Raw genomic sequence first — 27,146 nt, 5'->3', positions numbered from 1 at the left:
CTGAACTTGCAAGCTGCCCCCCATATGCACTTGTCCTTGTCATATTTGAAACATACTGCTGTTGCCCCTTTCCCAATATGCGTCCCCTTCCACTGCGTATACTGATGCTGTTTGTAGAAGGGCTTCACCTTCTCTTGCCTTCCCTTCTGATAGCTCCCGCAAAAGGAATGTTCGCTCGTCCCTGCCCAGCTCTTAGCTTCTCTTGCTATTATTATCTTGTGCATATAACCTGCCACATCCTCCTTATCCCATTCCATTTCTGGCTGAGCCTGAATTTTTAGCCTGAAACCTTTGTCGAAATCTAGCCAGGCGTCTGCTAGGAACTGCCTCTGGGTTTTGTGTATCTTTGGCTCATAGAGCCATAAATCTTTAGCGCAGTGGCAACATTTCTCTTTCCCAGTTGTCGAAAAGCTGCTCTTTCCTCACTCTATTTCTCTCTCTCATCTCTTCCTCTTTCTTGTCTACTGTGGTTAAATCTAGCCCTTTGACCTAGATCGCTAAGAGTGAGAATATGTCTATTAATTCCCTGCACCAGATTCGCTCTTTGACTGCTAGTGGTATCATACTTGCCAGACCTGGTGCTCGGGCTACCAAGTAGGGCCTCCCTAGACTGTCCCTTTTGTATGCCTCTGGAGCCACCCCCCCCCCAGCTGATGAGCTGCACGGTCTGCGTGCTTCCACTTCTGTGTCACTGCTGTAGACTTGTGTTGGTACCGCCTTGGTGCCTGCGGATGTAAACTCCTCCTCTCCCCGGTCGGGTGACGGGCATCGCTCGCTCAGCACTGGGGGTCCTTTCCCCCAGGTGTCGCTGGGGCCCGTGTTCCCCCTAGACTCTGCCCCGCTGGACCCATTTGCTTTGCGTGCTCCCCCGCTTCACAAATAGCAAAGACGCTATTGACTTTAAATATTTGTGCACAATTATACTGATTAGCTCACTATTGTTCGCCTTCGCTCGCTTGCTTGGACCTGGGGCTCCTGCCGCTAGGGATTTGCTTGCTTCTTTCTTGTCCCTTTTTCTGGCTCCTTCACAGGGTATACTTTCACCCCATTGGGCCATCAAGGGTTATTGCCCCGTTTCCGCTTCTGCCCTGCGCTGAGGGCTCGAAGGGGCAGTGGGGTGGGGGAAATAGTGGGGGAAGGCCTCTTCCAGTCCCCCCTTTGTTTGCGCGCCTCCTTTGGTGCGCTTTCTTGCGGGCCTCGGAGGGGTTTCCGCTCCGGCCCCTCGAGTCCCCTTAAGGTGCAGGCCTTCGCCCAAACTGTGTAATACAAACGAACAAAATAAATCAAAGCTCATGTATATTATAGCAAGCCTGGGGCGCCCCAAACGATCGTCAGTTACTTTAAAGACGAGAGACACCAGTGCTCCCTGCTCAAAGTGCCAACGATCCACGCATGTATGCTAATATGTAATGAAGATACGGCAGATGTTCCCTTATCACCCTGTCTACCTGACATCTGCTAGACCACTACCCGTCCTGCGGCATATTTGGGGTACATTAAATCATAGATGCCTCTCCTATAACCAGATCCATGCGTTGAGTGACCAGATCTTGAGAACCAAAAACCGGGACATTTTGCAGAAATAGAAGAAGGACTACAGTTTTACATCAATGGAGCAGAGCAGAATGTAAGATCTCATTAACATAGGAATGCAGAAGAGTCACTAAGAAAATAAATAAAATGTAATTTTTAAAACAAGCATCATACCTGTTAATTAAATTACTTACTTATAATTGCTGCTAGCTAGCACAGCTTTAGAACACGTGGTCCAAAGACACAGGAAACACACTGGGGCATCTTGAAGAAAAGTGGTGCTGCCTCCAATGCAGCGCCACTTTTCTAGTGCCCCTTAGTGCCACCCTACCACCACCAGGTCTGCACCGTATTTAATATATGGTGCACCTTGGCACAGAGTAGGGGCAATAGCGTCAATATTTTTGACGCTATTGATGTACTTTGCAGGACTAGCACAAAAAATGTTGGTGCTAGTCCTGCAAAGTACAGAGGCCCATTTTAATAAATGGTGTACCTCCTTTTAACGCCTGCTCAAAGCAGGTGTTAAAAAATGCCACAAAAAATGGCGCAAAAAATCTTTTAGATTTGCCGCAAAGAGCTTGAAAAACCTCCCCCCACACCTCAGACAAAGCCCATTGCTCACCATCTTCAGGAAAAACCTCAAGATGTGGCTCTTCGGGTGAGGCCCCTCTCCCCCCCCACCCCCCAACGTCTTGAGACCCTCACGGGTGAGAAGCCGTGCTTAACAAAAACTGATTCATTTTTTCGCTCCCTCCCCAACGGGGGAACGCCCCCTTGCATACATAATGCCTGGTGAAGGCATAATGTGGCGCAAGGGGTTACAAAGTGGGGCAATGCATGAATTGCGCCACTCTGTAAATATGGCGCTGCAATTGTTGAAGCCTAATGCCACATTAGCGTAAAAAAAATTACTCTATTGTGGCGCTTGAGCTTCTTAAATCTGGGCCACTGTTTCCCAGTCGACCCCCTTTAAAAACCGGGACATGAGACAAATTTGCCAAAATCTGCCGGGGATAAGGGTGTCTTCTGCATGGGGTAGCACCCACTGCAACCCTGACGACATGAATCAAGGAGCCTATATTACTTGAAACAGTAAACACGGGCATTGGGCAACTGAAAAGCACCCACCATTTCTGCCTCGTACACCGCCAGTGTCTATGACGGTTGCAGTGAACGTTAACTATGCCCTACACAGAGAGGGAAAGTAAAATTTAAAATACTAATAAAGGTAACATCATCTACTTTTAAGGAAAGCATTGTCAAACGTTAAATCAACAAATGATGTTCTTTACTGTTTTTGTAATCATGTAAACATATATATCAAAACCTGCAATTGCAAAATGTTAAAACATAAGATAAGGGAAAGTACTGCTCACAGTATAAGTAAGTCCTCATAGATTGCACAGGGAACATCAGTTCACCATGTAAGTCCATACAAGGAAGCTAGAACTGAACCAATGAAAGTTTGAGCATGTCATTGATATCATTCAGGACATTATGGGTACTGTCCAAAATATCCATCCATTTGCATTCGCTGATGTTGAGCAGACTCACCGCAACTTAGCATATTTATCACCTTCACTATTTGCCAGTAGATGTCATCAGCTGTGTGACATTGTTCCTTGATGTGATGAACAAATAGGGCGTCCTCAGTCTGACATTCTACCTGACTCCTGTGCTGTTAAGTATGCAGTATAACCATCTGTGTGGCTTGGCCTACATACCATAGCTTGCATTGACATAGGAAAACATAGATTACATTATATGTGTTACAGCTGGAATAAGTTCTTAAGTTAAATATCCTGTTATTCAAAGTCAAGCTCTTTGTGTCACCTGTGAACTTGCAGCCTCCAAAACTATAAAAGTCTAATGGTTCAGGGAGAACCCGAAGGGATCTTACATCACTGTTATATGTGGGTTCCTTGTATGACCAAACACAAAATAACAAATGTGCCCTTATCGGATCCGCCCTAGCTCAGGGCTGAACCACTCTGCCATGTGAGAGATTCTTCTGTTGCAGGTGGATCACGTATCCCAGTGTTCCACAGGTGGGACCCAACAGGCATTTGTTTAAAAAGAATGGGACTGCCTCACAAACCCCCTGTGTGTCACGCTTCATCATCGGCCACCTGCGCTCGCCAAAGCATTCTCTATTGGTGGGTGGGCCCTGGTCACCGGACAGAGGAAAGGTATAGGGAAAACCACAGAAAGGGAGGGATCCAGTTAAAAATCCCGATCACCTACCAAAAGGAAGTCTAGTTTTATTGAAAGGTGGTGCAGGGATGATTAAAATACATAATGGGACATATGAGGCTAATTACGCTGCTCAGGTTGACATGTTTCATCCCTTAGTTGGCCCACAAAGGAGTCCGGGGCTTTCTTCAGGACCAAAAACTCTATGTGACCCTATTTGTATCCCTAATCAAAAATGCTCATACAGGCTCTCCCTGCACTAGCATACAATACCAGATAACTACTCTCTGGTTATTTCAAACAGGAAGCTTTTCCTTCTCAGTAATGGGTCCCTAACTATACGGCACTAATACTTCATGGAGGAGCAGAGAGGGGGAATCTTGTGTTAACACACTCGGCAAAAGTGAACCCCTGCCAGACCACCTATCTCATGCTCCTTTCTCCTCTCTTCCTTGCATGCACATACCGCACAGTCTCTTATATCCTTTTGAAGGCAAATAAGGGGGGTTCCTTACAAGTGTCACTAAGTAAAGCCCAATGTCTGTTGATGACAGATTTGACCTAATTACTCATTGTGGAGAATGTGCTGACCATTACAGTGCGGCTTTTTTGTTCATTCCTCTGTCTGGGGGTAAGTAAACTTTCCCTTGGGCTGAACCACTCCCTCTTAATGGCTCTGGGAGTTACTTTTTTGGGGTAACCACTTTCCAATAGTTTTTGCTTAAGTATCTCTACCTCTCTTAAATAGTCATCTTTGTGGGTACAACGCCTATGTATCCGTAAGAATTGCCAGTAGAGTAGATTATCCCTTGATGCCCTTAGATGATGACTGTTGTAACGAAGGAGGGAATTTGTGTGTGAAGGTTTTCTGTACAAAGTGTTATACAACATACCATCTCTGTGCCTAACCAGTAAGTCCAAATAATGTATCTCTTCCGTACTGTAGTGCATGACCAAGCCCAAATTCATCACCATGCTAGCTAAAAAATACATCATCTGTGTATCGTCTCCAGTTACTGATGTTTGTACGGAAAGAGTTTTAACTGACATAAATAGTTTCCTCCTCAAACTCATTAATAAACAGGTTTGCTACATTAGGAGTGACTCAAGCTGCCATGGCTACTCCCTTCTTCTGTAGATAGAAATCTTTTTGTTAAAAAAGTAATTCCTTTTCAGGACAATGAGTGCCAGATCAGTGATGAGTTTGCAGGGATCATCATCTAAGTCATTTAGTCTAATTCATTTCCTAATGACTTCAGTAGCCCTCATTTTGGGGGATGTTGGTGTACGGGGATTCGACATCAAGATTCACTAAGATCTCACTGCCTTGTGTGAACCATAGCTCATCAACCATATTGATGAAATGCATACTATCACATGCATATGATTGTTTCTTAGGGACTTCATTTTTAATGTACTGATCAATAAACGTGCACAAAAGTTCCAGTACAGAACCACAACCTGATACAATTGAACACTCTGGAGGTTTAGATATATTTTTATGGATCTCAGGAGGAAAAAAGTGTAAATAACCATTGTTCTGGGGTACTTCAAATATGTGAACTCTTTGTCAGTGATGGGCCCTTCATTCAAAGCCTCTAAGGTGATGCATTTAATGTCTTCCATAATTCTCCTTAAAGGGTCTGATGCCACTCTCCCATAGTGTCTCTGATCTCTCAACTGTCTGTATATCTCATCCTCATAATCCAAAGTGTCTTGGATTATGATGGCGCCACCCATTTATGCCTGTTTGATGGCAATACCAATATTGCGTGATAAGTTGACCAGGTCATTTTGGAAATGTTGTAAGGAATGAATCCTTTCTTGTTCTCTGGTTCCTTAACCTGTTTCAAAATCATATTTTCAAAAGCCAAAATCTCTGCAGTCATGAGGTGGGTGAGGGGATCAACTTGCAATGGCATTTGCAGTGTAGTTCTGTCTTTAGGGTACATCTCTTGTTTGTTTTTGAAAAAAATGTTTGAGCCTAATAGTTCTAAAAAAACAGTATAGTTGAACCCTTGGTTTGAAAAAATCTGGTCGATCAGTAAAAACAAAACCTAACCCTTACATAACACACTATTGTCATGGATAGTGAGAGTGTGAAAGCGCGGCTAATCACCTGTCAGGGTCTCAAGGAACTAGGGGGTAGTACAAGTTCAGTCGAAGAGCCAGGTCTTGAGGTCCTTCTTGAATTGAGGTAGTGAGGGTGATTGCCTGAGGTGTAGCGGAAGAGCGTTCCAGGTCTTTGCAGCGAGGGTAGAGAAGGATCTTCCTCCGGCTGAGTTCTTGCATATCCTTGGGGTTGTTGCAAGGGCCAGTTGGGCAGAGCGGAGGTGTCTGGTGGGCATGTGGAAGGTCAGGTGGTGTTCGATGTTGTGGAGGGCCTTGTAGGCGTGTATGAGGTTCCTGGTCTGTCTCTCTGTAGGATGTTGATTGTAACCTTGACAGCCATGTTCTGGACCCCCAGTCAATAGGCAGGCAGCTTGTCACCACAGACCAGCATAGGATGATCCCTGCTGTCTTAACCTAACCTCCAGCACCAGGGTATTCAGTGGTACACCAGCAGAGTGAAATTGAAGGCCTTCCCTATGACCACTACCTGAATGCAAATCTTAATGCACATTTGGCCAGCACCTGTTCTCTGTCAGCCTTGCCCTACATTCTTTCAAACCCAGCTACCTAATGGGCTGCTACATCCATGCTTTGTGGATATGATGGGCCCTGCTGGCAGTTCTAGATGACCTAAGGGCATCTGTGGTCCAAATACATTGAGGACAGCCGGGATGCAGCAGAATATGTTAATCAGTCTGGCCTGGACACAACAAGTTTTTTGGGTAGGGCATTTGGCACAAGTGTGGTGATTTGGTGCCATGCGGGGATGAGGTCTACAAACTTCTCAGGGGATGTCTAGCTGTCATTGATGAACATGCCATTCAATGGCTTTTGCTTCGTCAGTGAGAAAGCAAACTCAGCCTTGGAACAATTTAAAGGAGGTTGCACCACAGTTTGTTCTTTGGGCTTGTCTGTCCCTGCCAGGTATTTTGCTCAACAGTTCTGCCACTTTTGAAGATATGGCGGGGGTTTTCAATATCACCAGGAGCTGGCCTTGCCACCTGCACAACAAACTTCCTAGCCCATTCATGACATAGGCCACAGGTCTCAAAGACAGTGCTCAGGCCGTCAGGGACAACGTGCAGCTCAGTTTCCTGCCCCTCCGGCAGCCACATAGAAACCACATTAGTATGTCAATTTCAAAACACACCCTCCATTCAGGTGGGATGTGATATTTCCTCCAAGGGTGGCAAGACACTACTTCGGACACATGAGCCCTTCATATTGTTCAACAGGACTACGCCCTCCCGTTTCTTTCTATCCCTAGCACCTTCCACCCCTATCAGCATGGCTGATAGGAGGTCCAGTGTTTCTTTTTGCACCATGAAGTGCTCACCTTTTTTGGCCGAAGAGGCCATAAAGAGGGTTCCAGCATTGCAAGCAGGAACTGGGTGTTACTCCTGCTACTTCCTTGTGCCTAAGAAGAACGGAGGACTTTGTCCTCTTTTAGACATTTGCTCTCCAAACATCTTCTTGTGGAAGGACAAATTCAATATTCTTATGCTGGGCCTGGCTTTGCGTGACCTGGATTCTAGAGACTAGATGGTAGCATTCTCTTTTCTTAACACAGCCAGATCAGTGGGTCCATTGATGGAGGATAATTCCAAAGCAATGCTTTTCCCTGGTTTTACAGTAGGGGTTCAACACAACAGGGCCTCCTCTTTGTCTGTCATGAAATGACTGCAAGAACTCAAACTGAAATTTGCTCTCACTTCTCTCTTCCAAGGAGTATCCCTCCACCTGGGCTGACCACGTCCAGGTGGGATCCATAGATAAGAGGAAGGCTCCAGACCCTCACCAGTGACGATGACAGCTGTCTTGATCCCCTGGGACAGAGGGAGGAGAGGGGGGTGTCACTCATGGAGCAACCCTGACCCTGCAGCAGGTCAGAGATAAAAGAACATCGCAGTGGCCACGGCTATGGTCAGAGGAATCAAGAAGTGACTGGTTGGGGTCTGAGAACAGCAAAACCTCTAATGTCCTGGGCCGCTGACCCCACAGACTGCAGATGAACTGGTGTAAGACCATTACGTAGGACTTGTGTAGTGCCAAACCTGTCAAGTGGGACCTCCAGTTCTTCTGACGGGAGGTCCCGGCTCGCGTCCCACTTTTCGGTGGATGAACTAGTGTAGGACCATTACCTGGGGCTTGTGTAGTGCTAAACTGTCAAGTGGGACCTTCAATTCTTCTGACGGGGGTCCTGGCTTTCAGTCCGCTTCTCTATATACTGATTATAAAAGGTTGAGTAAAATCCAGGTAGCAACACTACCCCTAGCCCTCCTTCTGTTAATCCACAGTGACCAGACCAGTTTAACCCCAGGAAGAAACAAATCCCTCTGCATAAAAAGATTATTTCAAGATATGGAAAAGACCCCGAGGTGCGGCCGCGAGCGGCATGCAAAGCCCTCAACCCTTAACAAGTCTTTGGCACTCTCTGGTAGCCATATCATTTTGGAATCCAAAGGCGATTTGGGATACCAAACCCCATGCTCAAATTGTTCTAGCTTCTACATGGGGTGCTTACGGCCTAAGACAGGCTGACATATATGGGTTCCATGTAAAATCTCAAGAGGTACGAGACAGGGCTGCTTGCTATCTCGTACATTATCTGCACTTGCCATCGAACCCCTAGCCATGTGTGTGAGGTGTAGCAGCCAGACATGGGGCCTACTGCTGGGGGCACCATGCATGTGGTGTTGCTCTATGTGGATGAATTATTGTTATAGGTCATAGATATGGAGGCTGACTTCACTCCAGTTTCTAAGGGGCTTGAGGGTTTTGGGCACATCTCGATTTTAGGAGTTAACCCAATGAAGTCTCAGTTCTTCCTGTTGAAACCTGATATGCTGCACAGAATCGTAAGGTTCAGAGCTCAAGACCTGCAATGGGCAGCCACCACATTCAAATATCTGGGAATTAATACCTACCATGCTCATTAGGGTCACTTGGATGGTAACCTAGGTACAGCTGTGGCCTCCCTGCGTTCCCAGATTGCCTTCTGGACCACCCTACCATTAGCTATCCCAGGGCCGTATAGCAATATCTAAGATGGTGATGGTCCCTAGACTACTTTATTACTTTATGAACCTTCCCCAACTGATACCGAAAAAAGTTCTCAGGCAATGATATTCTCTAATGACTACCCTTATATGGGGAACATGGAGGCGAAGTATAGCACTTGACAAGTTGAGGTTGCCACCAGGTAGGAGAGGATGGCGGGCTTTGGACTTCTGTGGATATTATCTTATCGACCCAGCTCCAGTGGCCAGCCAGATGGTTGGCGAGAATCCATCTGCAAGAAATGGGGCATTCAATCACTCAGATACAAGACGGAATACTGAACACACCACTATTCCCAGGGAGGAAACATAGAGAGAGCTGATCCCTCTCCTGGTAGTCAATGCCATAATCTAATGCACAAATGGTTTTGCCTATACAGGTACAGCATTTCCCTTTGATTCCATGCTTCCCCTGCACGGACTATCCACTGAGTCAAGACCGCTTCTGACTCGAGAGCTGGTGACATGGGAGGAGGCGGGCTTCCACATCCTGGGGGGTGTGTATCAGGATAGAGTTTTAATGAATCTCCAGCTGTTACACAATCAGCTTGATCTCCCACAGAGTCAGTTTCTCCAGTATGGGAGGATTATAGAATACCTTAGACATGTTTGAAAAGTAAAACCCTACTATACCTTCTTCTTCAGGGCTTACGCACCATGGGGCTTGGCAATAGACTAGCAACCTGGCCCTATCGAGCATTTTGAGAACACACAAACATTTCCCTGTAGCCCCAACAGAAATCATGGGAGGACATCTCGGGGAAGGCATCTCATTATAAAGAATGGCAGAGAACCTTGGAATATCCCTGAAGGGTCTTCTGCGGTGTGAGATTTTGCTTCATACAGTTACATATTCTAATCACAGCCTATCTAATGCACTATAAAATAGGTCACCTCTTCCCGGGAGCGCGCACTGACTGTTCATGCTGCCACCTTTCTCCAGCAGACTTCTGCTATGTCCTGTGGGAATGCCCTTCGCTGAGACAGTATTGGGATGCAGTTCAGAGTACAATAGCTGGGGTCATAGGAAAACCACAATTTACAATTATTGAGGCTTGTCTGATCGGCACTTCTTGGAGATCCTCCGGAAATAAGGTAACAACATGGTTCTCTGACCTAAATAAGTACGGGAAGTAGATGATAGAGTTCCATGATCTGTAAGATACAGAGATGCACCATCTCTGACCGACTACACACCCAGCTTGGTACTCTGCACGCCATATGAGAACAATACCCCTTTTACAAGGAGTGTCCTCCTGCTGCGCATGTCGAGACCCGGTCTGGCTGTAGCTTGGAGCCCTGGAGGGGTCAGTGATCAGAAACTGCTCTCAGCAATCAGAAAGTGCTCACTGGGGATACCATAGGGCGTCACAGCATCTACTTGTTGCTGCAGATGGTTATGGGATGGAGGGGGTGGAGAACTAATTGGGCAACCACTGTAGAACATATATCCTCAAGGGAATCCATGCTGAGGTGACAGTCTACCCTGCTCTCTTATAGTACGTATATTGCATTTGTGTTCACGCCATACATGATGTACGTTTACATGTCTTATGCTGCCGCTCTGTTCCTGGTGGAGTGAAGACAAAATTAAAAAATCCAATAAAGTTTGCTAAAAAAAAAAAGCAATGCATCCAAGGGTTTGGGTGATTTGTTGGTACTTGGTACACCCCATATAAGCAGTTGACTACACTGAGGCGCCTCAATGACAGTTTATAAATGTGGTACTATCCTCTATTCTTGCAGTCTCTGCAACAGCCCATGCTCATGTGCTTATACTACATTGAGAACCTTATATATGTAACCAAACATGTCCCATATAGGTCAAGATACAGTGAACACCCTTTTAACCCACCATGCACTCTGAAGGCACTTGATGAGCTTGCTAGGTATATGAAATTCTTTTTTATAAATAATACAGCTGGACCACCTAGGAAAGTGTTTTAGTCTGTGCAAGGGATAAGGATGCACTATGCAAATACCAGTCCAATGCATCCCATGCAACGGTGGCCACGCTCGGCCTACTGAAACAACTGGGACAGTCACTCAATGTAGAAACATTCTAATTGCTACATTTGCAGGACCTGCCTTCTTGGGCACAATGCTTAATACAAGAGACTTTCAGTAAAGAGAAGGATACAATTAGCTCAGGTTAGTTCTAGGTACCGTATTTGACCTCTCATTATATTTTCGGTCCGTCTCCTTATGTCCCCGATTACAATAAACTGAGTAGGTAGCATTCATAAAGTTTCTCTTGAAAAGGGGGATGAAGTTGCCTTCTCTGGAAGCATTGCAATAGTCAGAGACATGGGGCCTTGTCTATGACTCGTAGTTGAAATTAGTTTAATTAAAAATTACATGATGCAAAAAGAAGCTGGACAATTACTGTAAGTTAGCATATAATTTTAGTTAAACAGTAGCATGTCATGGGTATAGTTCATAATACTCTAATCTGATAAGCTTCTATTTAAAATAAGCATTGGCAGAGCTAGTAGGTTTTGCATACGTAAAAGCTACTAGTTTTGTCGGTGTATTTTAGTTATGTAGCACAGCAGCATGGCTGCTGTGCATTGTGACTAAAAATTAAAAAAGTAAGGACTATGACATGACTAGTGCTGGTTGAATCATAGCTCTTTTGTTTCTGGCAGGAGGTGGGGGGTGCAATCAACACTGTCAGTGAGTGAAGCCAGAGACACTGCTAGCACTATGACGTGGCCACGTAACACAGCTTCTTTTTCTGGTGGGAGGGAGGGGAGACAAGCAGTAATGATGGGAGTGGGGAGGGAAGGAGGCAAGTACCAGTGATCTGAGGGGGTGCAAACAAAAACTGGAACAACTGTGGAAGGGGATAGAGAGCCAAGCATCCACAACACAGGGGTGCAAACAACAGTGACTGGAGGCATGCAGGTGCCAGCAACAAAGGGGGAGGGTGCAAGCAACAACAGGCAAGGAAGTAACAATGATGGGAAAAGGAATAAGAAAGAATCTCAATCTGGGCGTGTGCAGTGGAAGGGCACCAATAACACAATTAATCTATACTTAGTCCATGCTCCAGGAAAGGGACAAACACACAAAGAAAATGTGAAACTTGCACCCGCCAACCAATGAGAAGTAAGGAAATGAGACTGTCAATAATGCCAACCAGTGGTAAACAATGGGTGGGCTCTAAACCCTCTTTAAATAACAAAATGTTTTGCAACAGGTAGCGCATGTACTGTTTTAGGCAAGACTTAAAAATGAAAGTCCCTTGAACAAATTCAGTTCACACATTTTTTAGAGCATGGGTCTGCCCCAAGTGTAGTTCTTCAAAACACAACAAGACTGTGTTATACATTTTTTTTTGTTCCCCCTTTGGATACAGGGATGTTAGTTTAACTGGCCAGTGGCAGAGGCTGTAGAGACAAAGCCGGGATTCTAGCCTGTTTGTTTATCTTCTCTTCCAGGGGATCCTCACCAGTAATCATAAACACTGAATAGTCCTGCCCACCTGCAGGGACCCCAGAGCATATATATATATACATACACACACACACACACACACACATATATATACACATATATATCTTTATGCAGCCCATAATAACACACTATAAATGTCTAAATTGCATTGAATTTTCATTTTATGTCTAGAAGTAATTAGCAACTCATTTAACTGTTCACATCCTTTGTTTAAAAGGAAAATTAAAGGAAATAGGAGAAATTTTTAGCCAAGAGGCTGCCACTCACAACATAAGAAAGAAAACTGGCACTGTGCATTTAAGACCTTCTAGAACCCCATGTATGCCATCATGCATAACAGGTGACAGTGAGGTCAGCTCTTTTTTTCTGGTTCTGACAGGTAGGATCCTGGAGCACTGAGCTCAGTTTCTTTTACATTTTTGTCAGAACAATTCCCTAAAACCTGTCATATACCATCTGTTTTTGAAAGATCTCATTACCTAGTGTACAGACAACTATTTTTCTACCAGAAAATATATACTTTTTCTGTCAAATATGCCTTCTTTGTGAAGTGCCCCTCCTATGGAAAATAAAAGGCTCAGACTGACCCACACCTAGTCTGTATAGTGTCTTCCAGAGTCCCATCGTCCAGACTCCTGTCCTGAGTGCCAGAAGCTGTTCAGATGGACCCTGAGGGACAGAGAAATAATAGGATTGTATGGGTTCCATGGGAGAGGAACTGCAGAATATTCAAGAGGGCTAGGGGAGTAGCAATCTGCCTTCAAAGAGCTCTTCTCTCATCTAAAAACTTCCCACAGAGGGAGATCCCATGAAAGACATCAGAAACATAATTCCCGGTCGACGTCGAAAGGGAGGATGTTGAGAGCAGAGAAAGTCCCTGTGTGTTCACCATCAGTGTTGAAGTTTACATCGAGAGTGGTGTCGCAGCACACTCTCCACTTGACGTTGAGACACAGTGCGCCTTCGAAGCGACATTGCCCATCAATGTAAAAAACGATATCACCATTGGGAGCTTCGCCGACTGGCAAAAGGCATTCATCGACATCGAAGCATGCATCACCGTCAAAGGACACAACCGTTGACACACTTAGAGGATCCCCAGTCAACATCAAATTGACCACATCCAACTTGTCGGGTGCCATCGACATCAAGAGATGTGTGAACGTCAGAGAAACAGAACTTGAGTAGATTCCAGGCTTCCTTCTCCAACCAGGCCTCCTCCTGAGACTCCACTGAACATCTCTCCACTTTAGCTGGACAGATACCCAAAAAATCTACCTCATTCTTCAGAGTCAGACAATTCGCAGGCGTATTCGCCATTAAGGGTTACTCCGCATATACCATCACCTAAGAAGACACCTTCTCCAAGGTTCTCTCCAGACATACTCTTGCGCCAAGGTTCCCACAAAGATGTAGGAGTCCTTTAACTCATAGATCCTGATCAAAATCGGCAAAAACAAGATTTACACCAAGATCTCGGAGATCCCAGCATTCCAGGTCAAGGCACAGGAGACGAAGGCCACTCTCCTGGTCCACAACATCCTGCTCTTCAGTGAGAGACTACTTCTACACTAATAGATACACCACCAGCAAGAGTGTCTCCTATTGATGACATTATTACTGTCATTAAGGTCTTGCGAAGTGGTGCATCAAAATTGAATATTGACATTTCTATACCTACAACCTCCTCTTCTGTCATCTTCAAAACTCTCCATCACAGAGCAGTGTCAAGACCTCTATTACCCCTGGTTATAGGCCTTTTGGAGCCACAAATGCAGATTTTCTTGACTGCAGCATCTCTGAGAGCAGCACTATGATGTATTCTAAAAAAGTGTAAGGCTCCAGACCAGGGCCCTCTGTCCCTGAGCACTGACCCTCCACCAGATTCAGTAACAATATCGGTGGCACATAATACTCATTCAGAGACTGCTTCCTCGTCAGTTCCTCCAGTGTGGTTAATGTACAAATCAGAGACCACCTTGGGGAGAAAACCTGGATGAGTTCTCATGACCACCGTAATAGAGTGAAAGACTGTATGTTTGGCACACAAAGATTGAATTTTACTTACTCTATGTGCTCAAGTAATGGCTACTAGAAAAGCTGCTTCTATGAAGGATATTGTAAAGAGGTTCTGTGTATTAGTTCAAAAAGTAGACCCATGAGTTTTGAAAGGACAAGATTAAGGGCCTGATTTAGAGGTTGGCAGACAGGTTACTCCATCACAAAGATGATGAATATCCCGTCTGCTGTATTACGATCCCCATAGGATACAATGAGATCATATTATGGCTGAGGGGATATCGGCCACGCTTTTGACGGAGTAACGTCATCCAACAAACTCTAAATCAGGCCCTCAGTTCCCACAGAGGAGAAGGAGGCCTTCTAGTAAATCCCTGACCACTGGAATTTTCAAGAAACAGGTCTGAGAGGGTGACTTTCTGTAATCTGTAATAGCTGCAATATGTAGGTTTAGTTTATTTTTTTATTTATATACAGTTTATTAATCAATTAACATTATTTAATTTAATTTAATTTCCTAAACAATGGCGGACCCAGTGAGTAGGCTCCGCAGACCCCCAGGGTTCCTGGACCACTGATTGGGAATCCATGCATCCCGTGGACCTGAATAAATAGACGGGGCCTCGCTTAAAAGTTTGGACTAATTTCGTTTTAGCAGTACTTATCCTTGTTTCATGCTTAACGAGTAAATGCATTCTGAAGTATGCCCACGGTGTGGTGCTGTTGAGCTTATATTTTATGCTGCTCTCACTTACATGCTTTCGGTTCCTCATTCGCCTTCCTGATATTTAATTTGATGATTATCAATCACATTTGAGAAGTCTGAACACTGGTCCTTGAAGAACACATGAATGTCTTAAGGAATGGATTTGTTTAGAACATCGTACACCAATCTTAAAGCTAATTAGATTGCAGTTAGTATATTGAAGCAACATCTTTTTGAATGTGTGAGTTTAAGGGTGAAATCTAGTTCATTAACATTAACGTGCCCCAGTAAAGCCTTGGTGAAGCGATAGTGTTATATTTAACTGAAAGTTTCCGATGTGTGCGCTTGCAACTGAGAGAAAATAAAAATGTTTTTGAAATTAGTAAATGAAGCTTGAAATCTTCAAATGGCTCTGGCATCTTTGTGATGAGTGGTTTTCATGACAAGAAAACTGGTGTTTGGAGGATGGGCGGCAGTGCAGGCTGCCTTCTGCCAAGCTCACTGGTATAACGAAGGACGTGGCGGTTTTCTGCTAGGATGGCTGTATACTTTACTTAGTGTTCTATAAGGCAACTGCATATCTGCATGGGCATTTGCCATTAAGTTTGGTTTCACCGGATTGTTTTGCTGTTGTAGAACTAAGAGGCAGATTTAAGGAAAGTGGAGCTGCACCCAGTAGAGCGCCACTTTCCATGCTCCCTTTAACACCCCCCCTACCGCCACCATGTGTGTTCTCCATTTAAAATACTGCGCACCATAGCGCAGGGTAGGGGGCAATAGCACAATTTTTTCTGACAATATTGATGTACTCTGCGGAGTAGATCCAAAATGTTGGCGCTACTCCTGCAGAGCACATAGGGGCCCATTATAAATAATAGTATGCCCCCTTTTTACGCCTGCTCTGAGCAGGTGTTAAAAGTTTTGGAAAAATTAGATTTCCTTGCGCCATTTTTTCATTCCACCCCCTATAACAGAGAAACGCCCCCCTTGCATACATCATGCCTGGCGCAGACATAATGTGACACAAGGTTTTACAATGTGGAGCAATGCAAGCATTGCTCCACTTTGTGAAATATGGTGCGTGGGAAATGCCACCTTAATGCCACATTTGCATCAAAATAAATGCCACAAATGCGGTGCAAGGTGGCGCTAGGGGCTTATAAATATGCCACTACATTTACGGCATATTTTGACTCTAGACAGCAGAGAACTGATAAACCTCTGCCAATGCCCCTTTAACATGGGAAACATCCGAGGATATTTGGGAGCAGCTGGTTTTCTTTTATATGTTTGGCAAGAAGGCAACAGGATTAATTACAGGAAAATCCACCTATAATTATCTAGGAATGTGAGGTGTAACCCCAATAGTACGTTAAAACTAAAGAGAGTGCATGTGTGAGCATCCCTTCACACTAGGAGGTGAAATTGTACCAGAACCAATTTGATTGGGAGGGTCCTTAATTTGATAGGCTAACACTTTGAAGGGCTCAGGTCTCGAGGCAGAAGCCGGGCGATTCAGGGAAGAAACTGCTGCTATGTCCACCTGGAAGATAACTGAGGTCAGGGTCAGCTCTCCTGAGTATCCAGGATTTGGAGGTACTTCTCACGTGCCAGACCAGTTGGTCTCCTCTGGTCCCAGGGACATAGAAGACAAGAAGGGGATCATTTGAGAAGAGCTAACAAATCATTGGAGGGACTGGGAGCCATCCTGGCTGAAGAGAGTGGTTCAACTTGAGACTCACTGCTTTTTCCTCCCTCTTATCCTGTAAGGCATCCTCTGAAGTTTACAAAAGTTATTTGTGGCTAGGAGGAACCTATTCAGCAATCTGAAAAGTTAAGACTGAACTTTTGGCTTTTGCTTTAACGCAGAGCATGGTTAAGCAGGTTTGTTTCACCCCGGAATTCGTGGCCTTGGTCCCCACAATAGTCTCTTGAGTTTGGGATCATTTAGATCCTTTACGTTTACCAGTATCCAAGGTGTGTAATGCCTCTTAACCTGTATTAAATGTATCGGTAACCATTTTCTGTTTTTGGGCAATTGTTGCTTTAGTAATGCACGTTACTGACATTGACTTTAATACAGTTTTGGTCTTGTTCTTGTAATTACATCTTTCTATATTAATGAAATAGGTTTGGGAATTCTACTTAATGGTTTCTTGACTGTAATGTAGTGTTGGTGATGCCTAAATACTTTACTTATATTTCTCTGAGGAAAGGCCTGTTTTGTGCCTTATCTGCATGGGATAAGGCTGGGTTTTGACTCTGACGCTGTATTTTCCTCACAATGCACTGATTACTAACTTCTTGGGAATACATACATTGCTCTCTGAGTTATTAGTCCAGATAGAGACGTCTAGCTGTAGATTCCTTATCTTTGACTTTCCCCAGGCGTCAGACTGGATCTGGCAGGTTTTTCGTGAGCAGCGCCCCTGTGAGCAGGTAGGTGGCATCGGTTGGCTCCGCACAGCGTCATCCACATCAGAAGTGACGTCTGCTTCACCTATATAGGTGCCACATAGGCGCGCTGACATCAGTTCTTTTCTTTCTGGGCCAAGCAACACAGATCAGAGAGAAGAGCTACCCTTCTTTCAGTTTTTGACAGCCTTTTTTGACTTTTTGTCGACTTTTTTTGAGGATATCCTTCTGGTGCGATGAGGTTGTCTTCAAGGAAGACAGGTTTAAAACCCTGTGGCGCCTGTCACCACGCCATGTCAGTGATAGACTCATATCTCTTGTGTCTGTCATAGCTATTGGGCTTCTATTCCCACACAAGTGGGAAATGGTTGTGCAAGTGCAGCCACTGGTCCTGGAGAAGGCCTGTACCATCTTTCCTGAGCAGTCAAGGACGAGAGAGATGCAGCAAAGTTAATTATACACTGTGGTTTGGATACAACTGACTTGCTGGACAGAGTGGTTTCAACAATGGTGGCACTGAGACTCCATACCTAGCTGAGAATGTCTGGTAAGGACTCATAGGCACCGGACAAGTCCTTGGGACACTCACCTCCCCCGCCATCACCAGTGTGTCTTTCTCTCTTGTAATGACAATGGAGGGGGCGTTCAACACAGCCACTGGCCCATGCAAGCTTCCCAAGCTCTGAGTGAACTAGGGTGCAGTTTCCTCTGCTCCAATGACCACCCCCCACCGGCAGCCTCCAAACCCTCCTAATATTGCCCTCTTAGATCATGTGCGTCCAGTTGGTGACAGCATCTGCCATCATCTTCACTGCTGGTAGTCCATAACATTGGACAAGTTGGTTCTACAGATCGTTCGGAATGGCTACTTCCTCTCCTTCAATTCCACCCCTCCTTCAATGCTTACTACCGGCTGACAGAGGATGATTTGTCCTTGCTCTACAAGGAAGTCATGGCTCTCTTAGCCAAGGGAGCCATAGAAAGAGTTATGGTGGCAGAAGTAGGCTGTATATGCTATTCACGCTACTTTCTGGTCCCCAAAAAGAACAAAGGTCTTCGTCTTATCCTAGATCTACAAACCCTCAACTACTTCCTAAAAAAGAAGAAGTTCAAGATGCTCACAATGGCTCAGGTCTTGTCTTTTCTGGACCCAGAGACTGGATGGTAATGCTGGACTTGCAGGGCACCAACTTTCACATTCCCTTCCTTTCTGCCCATTGGTGCTACCTGCAGTTTACGGAGGCCACAAGCAATTTCAGTTCACTGTGCTCCGCTTTGGCCTTACCAGCATCCCTTGGCTGTTCACCAAGGTGATGGCGGTGGTCGTAGCTCATCTGTGGAGATCAGGGGTGCCAGTCTTCCCCTATCTTGATGACTGGCTGTTAAAGGTGGGCTTCCCCCAGACTGTCGTCTCCCAACTCCTGACTACGCAAATCTCCTGCATTTGCTGGGGTTCACTATCAATGTGCTAAAGTGAAAGTGACACCTGACTCCCTCTCAGATGCTCCCTTTCATCTGAGCTGTCCTAGACACACTTTAGTTTCAGGCTTATCCTTCTGAGTGACGAGTCCAGGATATTCAGGCTGTGATACCGATGTTTCATTCTCAGTCTTGGATTTCGGAGAGACTGACTCTGAGGCTGCTGGGCCTCATGGCCTCCTGCATCCTGCATCCTGCTGGTGACACATGCCATATGGCACATATGGGCTCTGCAGTGGGACCTTAAGTTCCAATGGGCACAGCATCAGGGGACTCTCTCTGAGGGAACTGCAAAGGACCAGCAGTGGTGGCTAACAACCCGTAATTGGGTCAGAGGCAGACCCCTTTCCCTACCCCAGTCAGATATCTCAGTAATGAGAGATGCATCACTTCTGGGATGGGGTGGCCATCTGGGAGAGGAGGAGATCAGAGGTCTCTGGTCTATGTCAGAATCCGGACTCCACATCAACATGCTGGAGCTCCTTGCAAACTGACAGGTATTGAAGGCCTTCTTACCTTCTGTTAGAAATGGGGTTTCTGGTTGTCAGAGTATGCACGCTGTATAAGCAGGAACTACTAATCTAGTCAGGGTATTCAGACACACATTTTAAAATGATCTGTGCTCACCCTCTGGTAGCATGGCACATAACTGCCAGGCTTAACTTAAGAGGCAATGTGTAAAGTATTTGTGCAACACACACACACACACACACACAGAGTGAAACAATGAAAACACCACCAAAAGACTCCACACAGGTTTAGAAAAAGGGAGAATATTTATCTGAGTAAAACAACACAAAACAACAAAAATAAAATCAGTAGGAGACAAAATATAATTTTTTTAAGCATTAAATGTGAAAACAGTGCTTAGCAGTCAAAAGGTAAATTGAGGTTGTAAGAGACTGTGCAAATCCAAAGTTCAGGCCAACCGTAATGGAGGGTAGGATGGCTACAGAACGCATGCAGAGTCCGCTGAGAAGGTACCTGGTATGGAGCAAAGCATCGATGCTGAGGGCACGATGCATCAGTATTTTCCATGCAGTCGGGTCACAGCGTTGTCGTCAGGCTCCATAGGATGAATGCAATGCATCGTTGTCGAGCTGTGTAGAGCGTCATCTTTGCGATGCGCAGTCTGTGGATCCAATGTTGTTGAGCAGCCTGTGGGTCGGCATCAAAGGCAATGCAGCAGGATTTCTCATGCACTGGAGGTGATGCATCGGTTTTTGCAGGAATCAGCTGCAGAACCCACTTCTGAGACCTATAAGGGGCACCTGAGGCAAGGGTAGGACTCACAGATGGCAGAGTCCAGCAGCACCAGGAGAGTTGCAGGTTGTCTTTAATGTCCCTGAGATTGCAGAAGAACAGGGGCAAGCCAGTAGGCCTTTGGAGTCACCTTGGATTCAAGTGAGATGGGTCCAATCCTTGTCCTCAGCAGGGCAGAGATCATCAGGCAGCAGAGCAGCTCAGCAAAGCAGAGAAGCAGTTCCTTGGTACAGTCAATCCAGGCAAAGTGGCAATACTTACAGGTCAGCAGTATTTACTCTACCAGAGTTCATCCTAAGTCCAGTAGTGAGCTGAAATGGTAGAGGCAGAGCCTTAATACCTATAACCAAATGTGCCTTTAAAGTGGGAGTGACTTCAAAGCAGCTCCTTGAAGTGCACAAAAACCTTTCCTCCTAGTCCTGGCTCCAAACTACCAGTAGGGGGTAATCAGCCCTTTGTGCAGGGACAGGCATTTCCCTAATCAACTGTCTCAGCTCCCCTCCACCCTTCCTGCTTAGGAAGGCCCATCGGAATGAAGATGAATGGAGATGAGTCCTTTGTCACACCCACCATTCCTGTGTTTGTGGCTTTCTGGGGGAATGCACAAAGAGTAGCTGTCACCTAGCCCGGATGTATATTAGAGACAGACTGCAAGGCACACAAAGCAGTAAGATCACAGAATTTTCCCCTTTATAAAAGTGGCATTTCTAAAATAGTGATAATAAATCCAACTTTATCAGTAAAGAGGATTAATCATTACTATTCCAATGATATGAAATATGATGTAGCTACTCCTTTCTAACCAGGAACTGCAGCTTAAAAATATATAAGTAGTTCCTAATGCTGGCCTATGAGAGGAGTAGGCCTCTCAGTAGTGAAAAACAACTTTGGGAGTTTTCACTATCAGGACATGTAAAAATTAAAAGTACATTTCCTGCCTTTTACTTACATAGCGCCCTGCCCTATTAGCAACCTAGAGCCTTCCCTAGGGGTGACGTACATGTAATAAAAGAGGAGTTTAAGGCTTGACAAGAGATTTTAAATGACCGGATGAAGTGGCAGCGAAACTGCACACAGAGGGTCTGCAGGGACAGACCTGAGACACGTTTACAGGGCTACTTAAGTGGGTGGCACAATGAATGCTGCAGGTCCAGTAGCTTTTAATTTACATGCCCTGGGATTATGGAATACCACTTTATAATGGGCCTACAAGTAAATTAAATATGCCAATTGTAGATTCACCAATGTTACCATGTTTAGGGGAGAAGCACATGCACTTTAGCACTGATAAAGTGCTCAGAGTCCGAAGGCCAACAAAAAGATATAGCCAAAACAGGAGGTGAAAAGCAAAAAGTTTGGGGGTGACCTTCCAGAAAAGGACATTTCCAACAGCGCCAATCAAAGGAAGGCTAGTGCAGGAGTTCATGGACAGGACTACCACTATGTGGTACTGAAACAAACAGGACGGGGTGGGGTTGTGGACTCACTGTCAAGAGGCCCTGCGTCTCTAGACATGGCTGGACCAGCAGGGCAAATCCCTGGTGGTTCAACATTTGACAGGTTCCCTGAACGCCAGAGTGGACTAACTCAGCCGTCGATGCCTAGCAGATCATGATTGGCGTCTCCACCCGGAGGTGGCTCACGGTCTCTTTCGGCAGTGGGTAGAGCCTTGGTCTGTTGGCCTCTGCCAAGAATGAATAATGTCAGCAGTTTTGCGCACTTGAGTTTCCAAGGTGGCTCTTGCTCAGAGACGCTTTTTTGGCTCAAGTGGAGCTCAGTCCTACGATACACATTTCTGCACATATCACTCCTGCCCAGAATTATCAAGAAGATCAGGAACGACCGGGTCCAAGTCATCCTTGTTGCTCTGGACTGGGCACAGAGAGTTTGGTATCCTGAGCTTCTGAACATGAGTGTCGATCCTTCGATCAGGCTGCTCTTTGGAGAGGATCTTCTGTCGCAGCAGTAGGGGAGGGTCCTTCCACCGAACCAGTCAACTCTTTGCCTTCTTGTGTGGAGATTGAGTGGCAACAGTTCATAGCCTTTGACATTCTTCCTGACGTCTGCAATGTTATTCTGGCAGTCAGGCGTCCATCCACCAAGACAATATATGCCTGCCATTGGAAGCAATTTGTAACATATTGTACAGAAAAGTCCATTGAACCACTTTCTACCTCCCTTTCTGATAGTTTGCTTTTTATTCTTACCCTTTCCCAGCAGGGCTTTGCTTTGGCCACTTTCAAGGGTTATCTTTCTGATCTGTCTGGCTTCTTGGGGCTGCCTGACTAATTCTCTTTGTTTAAGTCCCCTATTGAAAATAGATTTCTGAAGGGTCTTATACATATGTTTCCCCTTTCTCCATTTATTTATGCCTTAGTTGGACCTTAATTTAGGTCCTCACATCCTTGATGTTTGCTCCTTTCGAGCCTCTTAAATATTGTCCTCTCAGGCTATTCACCTTCAAAACAGCCTTTCATGTGGAAATTACATCAGCCCAGAGGGTGAGAGAGCTGCAGGCTTTATCTTTCAAGCCTCTGTTCCTATCCATTTTTCTGGACAAACTGGTGCTTCACACTAGGGCCTCTTTCCTGCCGAAAGTGAAAACACCATTTCATATGGGCCAATCTTCACCTTTACCTATAAGGAAGAGGAGCGACTCAACCATCTGGACCCAAAAGAGCATTGTCATTCTACCATGACTGCACACAAGAGTTCTGGGTGGGCGACCGATTCTTTGTGGGGTATGCTCTGGTGAAGAAAGGTCGGGTGGTGCAGAAACAGACCATCTCTAAAGGGTCATTCTCTGCATCAAGATCTGCAATGCAAAAGCAAAGATGCAGATTCCTGAGGGCTTATGGGCTCATTCCACCAGAGATAAAGCTGCAATCATTACATTAGCACGTGGAGTCCCAGTCCTGGACATCTGTCAGGCAGCAACGTGGGCTTCCCTGCACACCTTTACCAAATATTACTGCCTGGATAGTCAGGTCCACAGGGATGAGCATTTTGCCCGTCTGGTCCAGCAGGACTTCCTAATTTAAATTTGGACACACCAGTGTCAGTGCACTTCATTGCTCTGCACTCCTGGCATTGAAAGTCGTGAAAGGTAACTGAAGTCAGCACGCTGAAGTGGCACCTATATAGGTGAAGCGGAGATCACTTCTGGTGCAGACAACAACGCTACATGGAGCTCTCCGACACGATCTACCATGGCGCAGGGGTACTGCTCACGAAAAATCTCCTGTATCCAGTCTGTTGCCTGGGGAAATTCAAAGGTAAGAAATCTGTGGCTAGATATGTCTCGACCAGATGATGCATTATTGAAGAAAGTAACTTGTACTAAGTTAGCCTTAAGGGACACAAGCAAAAATAACGTAATATATTTTAATGTTCTTCTATGTAGCTTATATGACAACTAGATTACTAAATATTGTAATGGCTGTATGGTATATTTTTGAAGCCTACAGTACCAGGTGTTTTCCGTCTTTAGTGATGCTGTAGTGCACTGTTTGGATATAATTCCTCATAAGTTTCCTCCGGTGAGAGGACCTCATTCTGAATGGGTCATCCTTGTACCTTTGTCTCATGGTTTACAAATGCCTTTTAAAACTGTTGCTTCGTGAGACCTGTAAACTACTCTTCACTGCAGTGCATACTTAGGCCCATATTTATGGGCTTTTGGCACAGGGAAGTGCAGCAAGTCACCTTGCTGTGCTGCCCTTTGTCAAAAGGAAAGGGAAGGAATGCGCCATACCTATGGCATATGGCACATTCCTGTCCTTTCCCACTGTGCCTTCTCTCTTTTGGCAGCCTAGCACCAACACAGGCACCCTGGCACCATGGTGCAAGAGTGTCTGGGTTGTAGATAGGATTGTTTTTGTTCAGGAAGTGTCACCTTCCTGCACAACAATCCTGGGATGCTTTTCCCTATTTCTATATGTTCTGCAGTGTGCAGAAGATAAAACGAGGAGAAATAAAGATATTTCTTCTCGCTGCGCCTCCCCTGGGGAGGTGTAAGGTTTTGGCGCATAACCAGGTTTACAAGGTCTTGTAAATCTCAGGATACATCAAAATCCATGAATGTTATGTGGGAATACCCACTGGAACCCCCATGGAACCCCCTCCCTTGGGCAGAGTAAGGCAACTCAGCAATTTGCGCTGCCTTGCCTTACTTCATATCTATGAGGCAATTCCAAGCCATGCAAAGTGGCTTAGCCCGGCCTGACAGTTCAAGGTTTGGGCTGCTGTTGCATCACAAAAGGTGATGCAATGGCAGAGCAAGGGGCTTTTGAATATGCCCCTAAGGGTCTAAAGCAGGTCATGGACATAAGATGGATAGTTGCCTGAAGTCTACTGTAGAAATGGTCAAACCTACCCATTCACTCATGACTGTTTTCCTTGTAGCCATTGACTACACCAAGACATGAAGTGAGTACCAGGATCATTGTTCCTTTGAGCTTTCCAGTACTTTTCACAAGCTATGCTGTTTATCCTTTGTTATGGTCCTTTCAGACTTCTATAACATTGAGAAAATATGCCCTGTATATGCATTCTTAAAATTAATTTTTAATTGATTGAGAAAATTCTTCATAATTTAGACGTCAGACAGGATTTCCAAATCTATTTGTTATTTATATTGGGGGGAATGTTTGCAAGCACACAATGAAAGAGAACCTGTCAGGATGTGTTTCTTAATCATTGTTGATTGGTTATGGTTTTAAGATGCTCTCTCAATAAAACCTACTTCATGGACGTTCATGCACAAGAATATTAGGAACATATGTAGTGCAGCTGATAGTCCTACCCCAAATCTAGCAGACGCTATTCTTTAGAAACTTCTTCCTGCAGCAGTGGTCTATTTCGCCAGGATATTGTGAGATATTTGGTTGCCAGAACCCTGGGTGTACCCTACCGCTGTTGGTTTGGAACAGAGGAGAGACTCAGATGTAGGAGTAACATAAATGTATTTATGTTAATAGTCTGGTATTCCTGGCCTAAAGATCTCTCCTGGTATAAATATACACCCATCTAGCCCTCATCATTTGCCTTGTCCCCTAAACTGACTCTGAAGGGGATCTGCGTTTGTCACAACTTCACACAATGTAGGACATATGAAAATAATTCTGTGCATTTGGGTATTTTTTGTACTGGCCCTGCCTGGAAATGCTGTTTTTTGTTGTATTGGGTTTTTTGTTGCGTTATTAGGGATTCTTAGTGTCTACGTATTATGGCAGTGGGTTAAGTACTCTTAAGCTTTTCACAAAACTGGGTTATAGCAAGCACCTGAAAAAAAGCCTAAGTTACAGATGTGCCTGTCTGTGTGTTTTTTTTCAGACGTCTACAGTGATACAAGCAGAACATCATTGGCAGACTCAGAAATTAAGGACAAAAAGAACGAGCTAACGAAAGGCGCCCCAGCAGAACAGAGCGTTGCGAGTTGAGCAGTCGTGGTCCATGGTCTTCAACAGCCAATCAACTTAGGCAGCCGCTGGACGAGATACCATGGCTCTTTCTATCCTCAGTGGTCACAAAAGCCCAAAGATCCAACATTTGTGAAGGATTGCTGAGTCTTCTCAGAACTCCAAGCCGAAGAAGCTTCTACTTTGCAAGACCTGCTTTGTGCATTAATTTTGTGTGTCTGTTGGCCTAAATTAGGCCTGAAATAGAGTGAATATAGACAGACCATGGTTACGAATTAATGAACTTTGGAACATTATGAAGCTTCTTTGTTTTTATTTATTTTCAAATGAGTTTAGAGCTTTGGGAAATGAGAATAACAGCACGGGCTAGGCCTGGTTATCTAAAGGTTCCATTGTCATGTGTGCTAGTCTTGACCTGGAACATACAGGCCTGACAGTTTCATGAACGAAAACGTTCCATTGGATAACAAGTGTGGTGTGAATTGGACATCTGGTTGAGATGATTGTATTTTGATCCATCACATTGAATAAAGTTGCAGCGGGTAGGGAACAAATAGTGGGTAAAGCCATTGTGCATTCAACTCTGCTGATGTGCCTTGTCCCCAATTTAAAATGAGTTCAAAGATTTCAAAAGTGATTGTTCCAGATAAAAAAAAAGAAAAGAAAATTAATTTACACAGTATTGTAAATAAGCAGGCTTGTCTTAAGCCAGGTCAGATTGTGATTTTGTAAAGTATCTTATGTTGTTTCGAAACAAAGATCCAAGTTTCCTGCAGGAATGAATTCATAACAACTACTGTGACAGAACAATAATTGTATGCTCTTTTTTAAGTAAAGCAACTGGTAAAAGACATCTTCCTGTGTTTGCGGTTGTAAATATTCAGTTGGTTATTAATTTAATGTTATACATACATGTTTAAGGTTGTGTACATGCTCTTTGTTTCACTTTGGGGTTACACCATGTAACCCCAAACAGCACCTATTGGGCTGATTTTAGCACACTCTCACTGAGGGAAACAGCACCCTAAGGGAGGAAGCAAGGGGGGTATATGATGCAGTGGGGGTAACAGCACATCCCTCATCCCGAATACCTTCAGATCAGTACTGACTATGCATGCCTCCACTGAGTCAGTGCATCATTGTCTTCAACTGATATTATTTCAAGGGGAATCTCTTTACTCATACGTTTACTCAATTTTACTTACTTAATGCATTGATATATTATGTAGAAAATACTATTTTCAATTCACTCTTACAGGCAAGAAAATATTCAAAATCTTTTTTTCTTTTTCTACACCTTCTATGTATTGGACCCTCATCCTTGCGTTTGTGTGCTATTTATTCACACACTGTAAAAAACAGAATAGTTCCTACACGCATTACATATTCCATATTACAAAATCCGGATTGTTACTTCCTAATGCACACGGGCTGGGTTTTGGTCAACATTTCTGTGACTTTCATAGAGCATTTCAGTGTTTTTAC

The 27,146-nt window shown here is 44.8% G+C and overlaps 1 protein-coding gene across 3 annotated transcripts in view; it reads left to right on the top strand.

The window, feature by feature from the left end:
• Positions 1-26,514, top strand: part of MCF2L2 (MCF.2 cell line derived transforming sequence-like 2) — a 1,607,631-nt gene extending 1,581,117 nt beyond the window's left edge. For all 3 annotated transcript variants that reach the window (XM_069213109.1, XM_069213110.1, XM_069213111.1), the window contains exon 32: positions 25,576-26,514. In XM_069213109.1, coding sequence (XP_069069210.1) covers positions 25,576-25,682 — 107 coding nt within the window. In that variant the 3' untranslated portion in view covers positions 25,683-26,514. The remainder of the gene's footprint in view (positions 1-25,575) is intronic.
• Positions 26,515-27,146: the final 632 nt, after the last annotated feature.

This window comes from Pleurodeles waltl, chromosome 11 (genome assembly GCF_031143425.1).
Source record: "Pleurodeles waltl isolate 20211129_DDA chromosome 11, aPleWal1.hap1.20221129, whole genome shotgun sequence".
Taxonomy (NCBI): Eukaryota; Metazoa; Chordata; class Amphibia; order Caudata; family Salamandridae; genus Pleurodeles; species Pleurodeles waltl.
Note: the sequence above shows the minus strand (reverse complement) of the source record. Positions and strands in the feature narration are given on the sequence as shown.